General features: G+C 37.0%; 1 protein-coding gene across 4 annotated transcripts in view; it reads right to left on the reverse strand.

The window, feature by feature from the left end:
- Nucleotides 1-14,394, reverse strand: part of LOC113052935 (growth factor receptor-bound protein 14-like) — a 70,533-nt gene that overhangs the window by 19,748 nt on the left and 36,391 nt on the right. The window contains exon 1 of one of the 4 annotated variants that reach the window (XM_026217427.1): nucleotides 8,190-8,519. The exons of 2 other annotated variants lie outside the window; for them this stretch is intronic. In XM_026217427.1, the coding sequence (XP_026073212.1) occupies nucleotides 8,190-8,252 (63 nt within the window). In that variant the 5' untranslated portion in view covers nucleotides 8,253-8,519. Of the gene's footprint in view, nucleotides 1-285; nucleotides 886-8,189; nucleotides 8,520-14,394 lie in introns of those variants that run through there. One more of the 4 variants, XM_026217426.1, reaches the window with a different exon arrangement.

Below are 14,394 nucleotides of genomic sequence, written 5' to 3' on the forward strand. Positions count from 1 at the left end.
AAATTTCACTTCATGTCCTATATACAGTATGCATCAACCCGTTCATTCAAAGTGCAGACAGCCTGTGCAGCAGAGAAGTCATGAATGTTGCCTTTCATGCTACACCTCATATGCAGAAAACCTACAGGCTGGAGAACTCAATATCATCTCTGAAACCTTGTTTTAAGGCTGTTAGAGTTTCATTTATCTGCTCAAACCGCTCTCGAGCAGCCAACAGATCGCATCGATCTCACTCGCACTCATACAAGAAAAGCACTCATAAACTGGTATTTCAAAGCTACTTACCCCGGTTCTAGGCGGCAGACAGGGCTGTGATTTGGGACAAGCTCGGGAGCTTATATAGGGCTGAGTGCACAGCATTTCTCAAGAGTTGAGTGAACATAAAACATAAATGCAATAATCTGCCGGGGAGCAGTGAGCTTCCTCTCTCTCTGTCTGCAGCCGAGCTCAAATGAGGTAATTAGAGAGCGGCTCAGTGCAGCCTCCGCTGCTGCATGTCACCATGGTTCTGTCCAATCACCTGTCACTGTTTACACGGCGGGGGTGAGTCCCGCTCGTCTGCCCCCTGCACACACACACCAGAGGGGGAGGGAGGGAGAAAAGTCACAAGATTTGCCCCTCCTACCTATTCACACAGTCTTAACAGGCCCCTGCCCTTCACATAAATCCCAGCCAGAAACCGCTGGCTAAACACAAGACCCGACGGGTCAACCCCGACTGAAAGGTGAAAGGAAACAGAGAGCAAGAAAGTTAATGTCACTTCTGATATGCAGTAAATGTTCACGTGTCCTCACCATGTATGTAATGAAATCGTATTCGTTTGTTCAATTTAATCCCAACATTACAGGTACAGTGCATACAACAAATAAATTATTTAATTATTTACTCACCCCTGTGTCATTTCAAACCTGTACGCTGTACATTGCTATTTTAATATTAATTATATACATTATAATATTATGTAATACTCTGAACTAGCTTTAATTTATTTCTATTTCCAGTTGTATTTATATTTTTCTGAAAAAAAAGTTGTGATCATATTTAGATGTTCATATTTTAAAATGGCATTTCAAACCTGTATGCTGTTGAAAGGAATTTTCGCCCCCTTTGTTTTGAAGTGTTATTTTAGTATTATTTATATATTAGGCTAATAATATTTATTACTATCCTGAAATAGCTTAAATTTTAACTGATTTCAGTTTTAGTAATTTTGCTATGTACTTTTGTCTATTTTTCTATTTAGCTTTATTTGTATTTTTACTTGTAATTTTGGCACAAAATAAGTCACATTTTTGTCATTTTTTTTACATGATAATCTATTCATATTTTACTTTATTTCAGCTTTATTTCAGTTACCGAAAACATTTTTGAATGGTTTTAGGTTAACTTAATGATAACAAAACTGTTGCTGTAGCTCTTCATTAAGATGTTTAGATAAAAAAAAAAATTAATAAATGCATGTATTGCAACAAAGAGGAGAAGGTTTTCAGTTATTAATTTCTAAAGTCTTCATTTAAATTAATTTTAAAAAGACTTGGAATAAAGCACACAAGCCACATTTTAAGGTGCTTCTTTGTCTTTTTTGGAGTCCCAATCAATGCAGAGCTGCAGAAAAAAAAAACATACAGGTTTGGATCTACATAAAGGTAAATAAATATTAACAGAACTGGATGTACACTGAACACAGGGATTCATTTTTCCCTTTCCCCACTTTCCATCCTGTCAGCCAATTGTAAAAATCATTTTAACTAACAGACGCCAGTTCCTAAATGACATAATTTCCCAAGAAATGACATCATTCTGGTGGGAAAACAACAGTAAAACCATCAATAAGATACTCCACCCTGTCTGATCAAATTATACAAATCCTCTTGATAATTTCGAAATATCAGAAGCTAGGTAAAAGCTTTAGTTCTTAATCAGCATTCTGATAATTGTCTTGTCATTATGTAAACAATAGTCACATTTCATAAAGTCTCATTTATCCTCCTTAAATTACCAGACAAGCATATGCATTTCTTCAAAGTTACATTGTTAAAAGGGTCTGCAGAGCAGGAATGACCCTGTAAGGTATATGGGCCGAGCGAGACGGGGGTTGATGGAGTGTGTGTGAAAGGCAGGCTGCTATAGGAAGAACACGCCAGTCCTCTTTCAAAGAGGAAAAGGAGGTCAGTGCTCCCCAGCAGGGCCGGGGTTAGCAAGCCTTTCAGCCAATCACAGCCTCCCACAGTGACATCATCTTCAAATGACCTAAACGGTTCACTCTTTAATCAGTAAAAGGGACCTACAAGACACAAAAAAGACAGAGGAGGAGGAAACCCGCTCGCTAGGACCAGCTCTATAAATCCCCCAGACAAGCATTTACTAGACCTAACCTGTAGTAAAATGAACAGGATTCTCGCTGCTCCCTTATCAGAGTAAATAAACAGTCCTTAAAGTTATAATGAATAGTAAAGTTGAAGAGTGGCCAGAACAGTGCATTACTAGAGGAAATGTGATTTAAATACACTGGAAAAATCTGCTGGATATTTTGAAAGTGACATGATATACAGCCATGTACTGTGAGCCATACTCATAATTCGTGCTCTGCATTTAACCCATGCAAAGTGCACACACACAGCAGTGAACACACACACACTGTGAACACACACCCGGAGCAGTGGGCAGCCATTTATTCTGGGGGTTCGTTGCCTGTCCATTCACTCCCCCCACCCACAATTCCTGCCGACCCAAGACTCGAACTCACAAACTTTGGATTACAAGCCCAAATCTCTAACCATTAGGCCACAACTTCCCCATATTTTAAAAGAAACTCAGACCCATTTAAAGGAATAGTTCACCCCAAAATTAACATCTGCTAAGAATTCACTCACCCTCAGGCCATCCGAGATGTAGATGAGTTTGTTTCTGCATCAGAACAGATTTGTAGAAAAGTAGCATTCCATCACTTGCTCATCAATGAGAGTCCAAACAGCTTATTAAAATATTACAATAATCCAGAGGTAATCCACATCACTCCAGTCCATCAGTTAATGTCTTGTGAAGTGAAAAGCTGCATGTTTGGAATAAACAAATTAGTTAAGATGTTTTTAACTTAAAACCATTGCTTCTGGACAAAATAGCAGTCCATAATTCATAATGACTGAAAAACCACACACACATGTGTGTTGAGAACTGTTTAGGATGGTTTTTGCTTGTAAATAGTGCTTTATTTGCGCAGAAATCCCCCGCTGATTCAGATGAGATAACTTTTTCCACCGGAGGAAGGGTTATTATGGTTTATGTATTTTATCCGTAAATAATGGTTTGAAGTTAAAAAACATCTTAATGATGGATTTGTTTCCTATAAACATGCAGCTTTTCACATCACAAGACTATAACTGATGGTGTCTCTAGCTGGAGTACCTGTGAGCTTCAGTAGAGGGCAATCCACTCACGACTCACTCGGGACTCATTCAAACTCCATTTCCCATCCTGCCTCATTCCTGGGACTGATTGCACACACACACACCTGCATCTGATTACACACCTGTAGCTAATACACACACACACCCATATAAGCAGCACACTCACGCCAACTCTTTGCGAAGTCTTGTTTAGCCTCGTCTAGCATTTCCAAGCATTTTCCCTTTGTTTGTTCTTCCGTGTCTGACCTATGGCTTGTGTATTCTGACTCTGATTCTGTGCTGCCTGCCCTGACCTCTGCTTGTACTGTTTATGATTTGTGTTATCCCTGACGCCATTCCTGATTTCTGCCTGTCTGATCATTCTCTAAATAAATACGGCAATTGGATCCGAACGTCTCTGACCCTCCATCGTAACAGATGGACTGGAGTGATGTGGATTACTTGTGGATTATTGTGATGTTTTTATCAGCTGTTTGGACTCTCATTCTGACGGCACCCATTCACAGCAGAGAGATCCATATGCTCAGATCTGTGTCAGTTCACTTTCCATTAATCTAGCACAATATTTTTATTATTGTTATTGACTATTCACAATAATATTATATTAAATTATATTCACAATAATACTGTAACACAGAACACATTATAAACAAGACACCACAGACTCAAAGTTGCGAATTCTTCTTGAACTATTTTTAAGTTGACTCAAGTGGTAGACAATGCAAAAGATGCAAGACACAAGTGCAGCACTTGAAGAGGTCCAACTAATGCATGTTTACATAAAAAAAAAAACTAAAAGCAGCACCGTATAATGCAAAAATGCATTATAAGGCTAGGAAGGGAGTCATTTTTGATGTTGAAGTGAACTCTTTTCACACCTGTTTGGTTTGCTTTAAAGAGGTCTGCATTCATTCACTGTAAAAGCATTTGAACTATCCATCAGAATGATGACAGAAGGCATGTAGTAGATTGTGTACAACAGGTTTTCAGGACAGTTTTGATCATGTTGATTTAGAGACCTTAGAAATTTGCATTTTAAATATGATGTAACCTTTCCTGGGTTTACCTCATAATTAAACATGCGTTTCATCCTAGCAATTGTGACTGTGAGGTGATTCATGTGCCCTTAACTCATAAATATTGTGACACAACTTAAGACAGCACAAGACTCAAGGACGGGAACATAAAGACCGCTTCACCAACCTTGAACTGTTCTTCCACAGCTGCAGCACTATCAGAAACACAGTGTTTTACATCTACCTCGTGTTCCTTCCATCCATCATCCATCATCCATCCATGCCAGTTTATCTCATTAGTATCAGTTAATTCACACATTTACTAAGCTTTTCCTTTCCTGGTGGATTTACAGGTAAATATATTAGATTTTCACTATACTCATGTATTTACAATCTAAATCACTTTATATCAAAAACTACAACTACTAAAAAAAAGACCACAAACCCAAATGAAATTACTAAAAATGTAACTAAACTTAAATAAAAAACTAAATAAAAATGAAATTAAAATATTAATGAATAATATAACAGTATGTAAATTATACTAAAATAACACTGATGCATATATAGTTTGCAAGGTGTATTGACACCGGTTGCAGTGAAAAAAGTACCAGAAATAATTAAAAAAAAATAATTATTAGACAGTTTGCTATTAAGGCAACATAAGTGATAGCGATCTTTGGAAATGCAACAAAGTTAAGCAGAGTTCAAATATATGCAAGTGAGCTGCTTGATTTTTACTGTACATATCTGCCATAAGGACAATGCTATTCCTAAAAATAATGAAGGAATTTTTATTTTCTACAAAGCTGTTTTGCAACGATTTGTATCGTGAAAAGCACAACACAAATAAATGTGAATCGAGTTGAGAATTGAATCAAGAGAGTGTTTAAAAGTCAGCATGACAAAAATAATTCATCTTTTAAAAATGAAACTGAAAGTCACAGAGTATTGTCCATATACTGCCATCCCGACTCCAACCAATCAGACCTCAAGATCCCATCAACATGCCACTGTAACCAATGACAAAATATAACAATTTTTATATCGAAATGTCTTTAAATAAAGGGTAACCTCGCTCATGGGATGTAAAGTGTGCACGTACATTTGTCTTGTTTAAAGAACAAGGCAAAATTTAAATTTGTTGGAAATGTACTTACCGTCAGGCCATTCAAGATGTAGCATTACATCACTTGCTCACCAATGGATCCTCTGCAGTGAATGGGTGCCATCAGAATGAGAGTCCTACTACTGATAAAAACACTACAAAAATCCACACCACTCCAGTCCATCAATTAACATCTTGTGAAGCCAAAATCTGTTTTTGTAAGAAACAAGTCCATTAAGACGTTCCTATCTTCAAAATGTTGTGTCTGGCCAAAATACCATTTCATAATCCATAATAACACTTCTTCCAGTGAAAGTCCACCCCATGTTGTCCTCTCACATCGGTGCTTGATCGGTACAAATTTGTTTCCTGGGAAATTTTTAAGTATTTTAGCAGCAAATAATGGTTTGAAGTTTAAGACGTCTTAATGAATTGGTTTCTTACAAACACCGCAGCTTTTCATGTAACGAAACATTCATTTATGGACTAGAGTCTTGTGGATTATTGTGATGTTTTTATCAGCTGTGTGGACTCATTTTGATGGCACCCATTCACTATAGAGCATCCACTGATGTGACATTCAGCCAAGTATGGTGAGCTATACTCAGAATTCATGCTCTTCATTTAACCCATCCAAAGTGTGCACATGCACACACGCACACACACACACACACACTTAGCAGCCCATGGGAGCAGTTGGGGGTTCGACGCCTTGCCCAAGGGCACCTAAGTCGTGTTGTTGCCGGCCCGAGATACGAACCCACAACCCTAGAGTTAAGAGTCAAACACTCTAACCTCTAGGCCGTGACTTCCCCACTTGCTGAGCAAGTGATGAAATGTTACATTTCTCCAAATCTGAATAAACAAACTCATCCACATCTTGGATGGCCAGAGGACAATATTCAGCAAATTTCCAATTTTTTGCTGTACTATTCTTTGTTTGCGTACACATTTGGACGGTGTCTTTCCACACAGTGATGTAGTCATGTGGGGGAATCTTTAAACGAGGCGTTTCAGGAGGGTGTGGACGAGTCTTACATTTTATAAAGAATATCTATCTGAGTTTAAGACTTTAGTCTTTGCAACTTTAGGAATCTTATCTATTCACAAACAGCTTGTATCACTCCAAAGAGAAAGGAAAACTTGAAATTGCATCATAAGACCCCTTTAAACCTTTTAAGGAGGTTAAAATTTTGAGGAGTTAAAATGTAAACCCTTTCATTTGTGCTAGAAGTGCATTTAAACACAAATCCCTAAGTAACATACTTGGCAAGTATCACGTGAGCTACCAAACTATTCCACTCCACAATCATGCATATGAAGACTTTCAGAGAGCTGCTCACAGCAGGTTAATAAACCTCCAGCATTGTGCTTGACCTTTCCTCAGCTCTCGCACAAATGTCATTTTATCATCACAGCTTTTCCAAAAGCACTTCCAGACAAGTTTTTCCACAAGCTGTCAGATTTGCAGGATTTAGGGCAGCACACTACAGTTAGGCCATTGTTTAACTCAAATCAGTGGAGTATTAGCCCGTCTGAATGAGTGCCGATAGTGTGTCTTTTGGCAGTGGAAACAGTGATGACAACATTGACGAGGAGATCAGAATTCCCTGCCAGTGACATTCACAGGTGTTTAGAATTGCTTGAACGCTGCTCTGTTTCACATGAAAAAGAGAAATAAATTGTGTTCATATAAAACAAACTATTTTCTGCAAAAGTGATTTGCTAAAGAATGTTGCCACACTAACACTAAGATAGACAGCAAAAGCTTTGTAAATAAATGCAACGTAATCAAAAACCAAGTCTGAACAGCTGAATGAATTAGCAGGGGAAATACATAACCAATCTAAAGTTTGGACATACCTGCTTGTTCTTTATTATGACAGTTCTCCACGTATTATAACAATATTACATTTTTAAAACTGTGAAGAATCCAATATGGAAAACTGGGAATTAGGTAGTGACCGAAACATAATACAATGAAAATGTCTTTCTATCCGAGCTGCTACTTTGTATAGATTCCAGCTTCACACAAGCTGGACATTCTTCAATCAACTTTATGATCTCAATTTTATTAAATATATATATATATAAAAAATGAAACATTAATTAATTTTTGAAACAATAATATTATTAATTACATTTCTATTATATATAAAATATGATCACACACAAATGATGGACATTAATATTAATACTACTATTAATTCTACATACAAATGATCACTTACACATAAAATATCAAAAATAAATATATTCTATAAATACATAAATTATTATATTATATTATATTCTATATTATATTAAAATAAATGTAATTTACTTTTGAACAAAATGAGAAAGACATACTTTCAAATGTTTACAAACTTTTTTCACTTGAAATGTTCAGCTATTCATATGCAACAGGAAATTATAACTGATGATCAGATGACCAACTGAGATTTTGTTTTGCTTTATTCCCCCTTCACAGCTCCAAGAGAGGACGAAATAAAGCCAGAAAAGAGACAAACAGTTGCTCTATTGGAATTTGCAGTCGCACAACTGAGAAAACAGAGTATGTTAATGTTCAGCCAAGTCAAAAATCTCTAAAACCTCTCCCATAACCATTAAAAGTTATGTTTTTGTTAAAAATAAAACATAAATATTAAACGTTCATACCCTTTTTGACAGGCAGAGAGGTGTGATAGTAGGCAACGTGACTCTTCTAGCGTGGAAATTCATACTGTTGTCCTCAGCCCGGATCTCTTCTGTACACCTTCAGATCTGCCGTTTCTATGAGTGACGTTTGTTGCTAATAAACAGCTGTAGCCGAGAAGTTATCAAACGTTAATGTCTGCTCTTTTAAATCTATGATAAGACTCTGGAGTCTGTCTTCCTTCCAGGGACGACGTCCGTGTGAGACTCGGCGTGAGATGCGTCCTCCTCTAGACTCATCCTTCTATGGCCTTGGGAACTCGATCAGTGTTTTTTTTTTCCTGCAAAAAAAAAGCTCCCTATTCTAATAAAAACTCCTGATAAAATATCCATTTAAAGAAGTATAGTTAGAACATCAGGGAGGTCAGGGAAAAACTAACATTATCTCACAGCAAACCCTTAGACTTCCCTCGAAAAGTGAATGATGTGATCTGTACTGCAGACCGTCTCTCATTAAAGAGCTGAGAATGGCAAAAACTATTTTTGGCTTTGTGAATATTTAGTTATTTGGTCACATTACAACCCTAGTTTTGCAGGGTTAACTGAGGGCCTTCAGGGCAGCATGCTTTTAGAGCGCAGAAATCCCCCGCTGAGAGGACGCATTGATTCACACTCCTAATCAGACGCCAAACACAACTTCTTTCACATAAATATCCTCATCAGGACATGGAAGATGTTTTTCTTCTTTCTGTGAACTAAATTTTAATAAACTGATTTCATGACACGGGTCAAATTCAGATCCAGATCAAAGTACAGCAAACAAACTAGCAACTGGAGCTAATTTGAAACACTAGTAAGTAAATAAATAAATGAGAATCTAATTAAAACAATTGGCGCTAATCTGAAAGTCTAGTAAACAAACAAACAAATGAGAATTAAATTAAAACAACTGGAGCTAATTTGAAAGACTAGTAAGTAACTAAGCAACTAAGTGAAACAAATAAATCTATTTAAAACTAATAAGGCTACTTTGAAAGACTAATAAATAAATCTGTGTTAGAGAACACTTCTTTGCTGAGATAATCCTCACAGGTGTGACATATCAAGACGCTGATCAGACAGCATTATTATTGCACAGGAGCCTGTACCATGATGGTAGCTGAACAAATTCAGAGTTACAGGATTAGTTTTGAGTTGACAAAACCAAACCTCTCCAATCCGGCTTTGATGGTACCATGATGTTGTTAAACAACTTTCTTTGTCAACTCAGGCTTTGATCCTGAGCTTGTGGAGCAGGTGCACGTGAATGTGTGACATCACTGGCGAACAGCCAATCACGAGCCTTGCAACACAGAGCAAGTTTGATTTACTTCTTGCGAGAGACCAACGAGACTCAAAACAAAAAGTTAAAGGTTTTTCTAAAGGTTAAAAGATTGAATAATATAACAAACTTAAACGTTATATGAAACATGGAGGAGGACAAATAAAATAAATTATCTTGCTCTATCAGTGCAGTGACAAGTGAAACTTGTTACGTTAGTTTATACATTTGAAAATATATAGTGATAGAGACTCGAACATGTAAGGTCAGATTATTTTTTTTTAAACAGTGCAATCTATTGATACCACATTTTATTTATATTATATGATCTGTATACATTAATATTTATTTAAAATAAATGATTTATAATAACTGTTAAACTAAAATTGCTTGTGTGTAATAGATAAATAATAATAATAATATGAATCATAATAATTATATAAATCATTGTGTCAGACATGTGTCACTTTCCTCACATCTGATTGGTCCACCTTCAGTTTGAGATCTTTAAACCAGAACATAACCTGCCCCGGAGCAGGTTAGCAGTTGAGTGTAAGTTACTATGGCAATGAATGCTGCTAAAAGCCAAGCCACTTACATGGCACCTAAAACCCAGGATTGGTGCAAATCGACCTGAAATTTACCTGGCCAGCCAGCTAATCCAGCTTCATGGTACAGGCCACAGGTGTGCCTTAGGCTGGCCACTAGGGCTGGATGATATATCAAACAATATGATCATGTGCATCTTGTCAGTAAAGCTGGTTCTGTGATTAGTGGTAAACCCCCATCACCTGCTTTCAAATGGTTTTCAAATGGGGCAGCAGTTAATACACAGAGCCGTAGCTCACTGACAAGCTACGCTATTTCGAGTTCATCATTGAAGCTGAATCTCACCTTTTCTTTCTACCTGAAGGAATGAAAGGTTTAAAGAGCCCGTAAGATGAAAATTCTAATCTTCCTATTACTGTTTATAAGTCCTGTACAATAGGTTTAAATCCATCCAAGGTTAAAAAAACATTGTCATTTTGTCAAAATATCATTTTAAAATTACCTCAATTCTCAGAGATCCCCAAACGGTTCGCGCAAAGCTGTTCAAAAGATTCAGTTTCCTTAAACCCCACCTTTCGGTAGCATACTGTGTTCTGATTGGTCAACTAACATAGTTTTGCTTGGTTGTTCCGTATCCAAGCCGCGCGCTTCAGTTTGAATCTGAATAGCGCGTTCAGCGCGGGGGCGTGGTCACATTAGATATAATGAAGGGAGAAGTGAAAAACGGACATTTAGTTTAAAAGTAGACATGTCAAGCTTTCTATAGATATCTCTCTCATGTCTATTCGTTGAGTATTCACGGAGTTACACTTCATTTTAAAGACGTTTTTGTAAATGAAGATCAGCGCAGACAGGCTGTAGACAGCACACATACTGATAAGACGCTCGGGAGAAGACAAACATAACTTCATAATCATACTTGTTGTGATTCGGAGATGCTTTTTGGTCTAAATAAAGTTGGTAATGAACCATCTTTTATGGCCAAACGCTTTGAAAATCCCGCTGTACTCACCGAGATTAGAAAAGCAGTCATCAGTGAAATGTTGTGAACACAACAGAAGGGATTTGTTGTACTGCTCTGGTATTGTGGTAAAAATGAATTTTAGCCATTGGTTCTTCTGATCTTCATTCTTTGGCAATGAAAATAAAACAAACTTGCCTTTACAATTAAAAACTGTTTTGGTGATGCTATCACACCAAACAGAGCGTCTGTGTGAGGGGGTGGGGCAGGTCAGAGTTCCGTTTCTCCAAACACAGTCGGCGGAGATTATTATGCAAAGTGTTCCTAGTGACGTACATAGAGATGGGCAAAAGATTTGAAATCTATAACGACTCGTTTCAGCGATTCAGAGTCGACTCCTTGCTTTAGAAGCCAATAACTTTATAAATCGTGTACTTTTTGGTTTAATTACTTTGCACATTGTTTACACTGATGGACAGCTACATCATACACTGCAATACAGGTAATTTTTGATTTCCCATCTGTGTGGCTCTTTAAATCATGTTTTACATATAGGAGTGTTATATAAACCGCTATCTGTGGATGAATTAGATGTTTAAGTAATAATAAAGAAGTTTCACTGGAATTAAAAAAAAAAAAAAACAAGAAAAAAAAAAAGATATCCGTCTCTTGCTTTAATCCATTTTCGTTTAGCTGACAGCATCGAGAGGCTCATGATCAGTCAGCTTTCTTGCAACACACAAGCTAAAGGTGAGCCAAAGGTCATCAGGGAATATTAGTGCAGATAATCGCAAACGCTTAAGAAATCACATCAACTTTCCAGGGTGGGAAAGTCTGATGGAATTCATGTGTTGATAGAAATGTCTGTCATGCACTTTCCAGCCTCATATGAAGTTGTGCACGGCACCTTCTGTCTGAAATCTGATCTGTGTAAAACTTTGATATTTCTGTAGGTGGAAAGGATCTCATTGTGAAGGAAGCGGATTTCTCATGTAACGATCAGTCCACTGAAGGCGAGCGTAGATGAACCCAAGTGCAGTTTATTTACAGTGAAATCCAAAACATACTAGGGGTGTCACGATTTCGATTTTAAATCGAAATCGATCGAAATTAAGTCACAGTCTCGAACTTCGAATTAAAAAATGGAATCGTCGATGCTGCCACGCCCCCATGTTGTATGACGGCAAATCAATGACAAAAATAACCGAGCATTCAACTGATGCTGGCGCGCGCGCTATATGGCTTCCGCGAGAGGAAAACTGAATCGGATGCGAAGAAACGGGAGCCCGCGAGCTCATTTCAAACTCTCGTGCGCGCGTGACATGTACTCTGCGCAATAAAAGCCCTCGCGCGCGTGCGCATTCCCCACATCCTCGCGCTCGATCATCTCACCTCTGCTCGCGCGAACAATTTTATTCTTGTCAGTCGTGGGGCGGGGCTTGCTGTTTTAGTTGTTATCTCAAATGTCATTGGTTATTCCCCTTTTCCTAAAGTCAGTATTCGACGCCTGTTAGAAAATGAGTAATAATTCACTTGACTTGACCCATGACTTCATCAGTGGACCACATACATGCGAGTAATCATTTCTTTTGCTTGTTTAATTTATTTTTGTCTTTAATGTAATTTAATGCATTGTTTATAGAGTAGATCTTTTGTAGATACTTGATTAACTGGAATTCTTCTGATTGCTAGTGATTGCAGTCTTGTAATAAGAGATACACATATTTTACAGACTGTAATGATGCACACACAAACACACACAAACACACACATATATATATATATATTTATATTTATATTTATATATATATATATAAATAAATAAATCTAAATGGATGACAGTGAAGTGTTTAACAAGTATTTTATCTTTAATCTTTTAAATAGATACATCGTAATATTTGAAGGTTAGTTTAGTCATTTTTTATTGTTTTAGTTTGTTTTGTTATGAACTTGAATGTCATCTTTTGTGACTGCACTTACAAAAGAGAAACTGGATGGCAGTTTATTTTAAGTTTTCAATTGACTAAAGATATAAGTTATTGTTACATTATGTTGTTAATAAAAGTTTTAAATTTGACAGTGTAATGTGGTACATTGTAAACAAAGGTCAGATAATATATTACATAAAAGTCTAGTTTGAAAAATGACACTCTGTGCTTTAAAGAGAATAAATTTAAAAATCGAGAATAGAATCGAACTGTGACCTTAGAATCGAAAATGCAATCGAATCGAGGATTTGGACAATCGTGACACCCCTAAAACATACAAACCAGAACCACGGACTTGACTTGAACGGACTTGACTTGAACGGACTTGACTTGAACGGACTTGACTTACCGACAGCAGGTTACATACATTAATACACGACAAGGTACAAATGGCAAAAACATGACTACTTATACAACAATAAGGGTCACATGACAAGAACAAACCAATGGGGAACAAGGCACATGACTAAAACAACCAATGAACTAACAGAACTGATAAATCACAATACAAGACAATAGCCAATGAGAACATGACACATGCACAAGACAGAGATACATGAGGGCAAGGGAAGCATGACACAAACGGCATGAATCAAACTACAAAATAAGAGACATGAAAACAGTGAACAAGAAACAAATCCCAAAACATGAAACAAAAGCCAAAACATACATTACAGCTGACAAGAACACAAAACTCACTGTTGGAGAAGGAAAGAGGGAGGTCTCAGATAACATGAGCATACACGACTAATAAAACACTGGAAACCTGGAGCGTTTATGAGGCCTGTGTTGTATGAATTAGGAGTGCACTGATATTGACAGTCTGGCTGAAACTGATAATCAATAAATACATTTATTTATTTACAATCATTAATATGGCTAATATTATAATCTACACTATTTAGCAAAAAAAGGAAAATTAAAAAAACACTAACATAAATTATTTTTATGCTTAAATATGGCCCATCTGCCAAACTACCCACTTAAAGGGATAGTTCACCCAAATGGTTTAACTCGAGAAAGAGTCAGTCTATTGTTCGTTGTCTGGCTCGGTGTTCATCTTCAGTTCTCTCTTCACAGCAGTTCAGTCAGTGTACTGTTTGAGTACATGAATTACTCCGGGATATTGGTTTGTTTTAACTCAGAGGGAGTGTCAGCCTTGTAAAAAAAGTAATTTGTGGATTAATGCTTATTGGAGACGCGAGCCTTTTCAAACAGTTCAGTTCGATTTGGTGAACTTGTTCAAGAAGAACCGTTAAATCAGATGATTCTTTCGCGAACCTGATATCACTAAATTGCAGTGTTTTGAACTCTCTCACAACAGACATGGAAGAGAAGACAATGCTGAATAAAGTCGTAATTTTTGTTATTTTTGGACCAAAATGTATTTTCGATGCTTCAAAAAATTCT

This window comes from Carassius auratus, chromosome 34 (genome assembly GCF_003368295.1).
Source record: "Carassius auratus strain Wakin chromosome 34, ASM336829v1, whole genome shotgun sequence".
NCBI classification, from domain to species: Eukaryota; Metazoa; Chordata; class Actinopteri; order Cypriniformes; family Cyprinidae; genus Carassius; species Carassius auratus.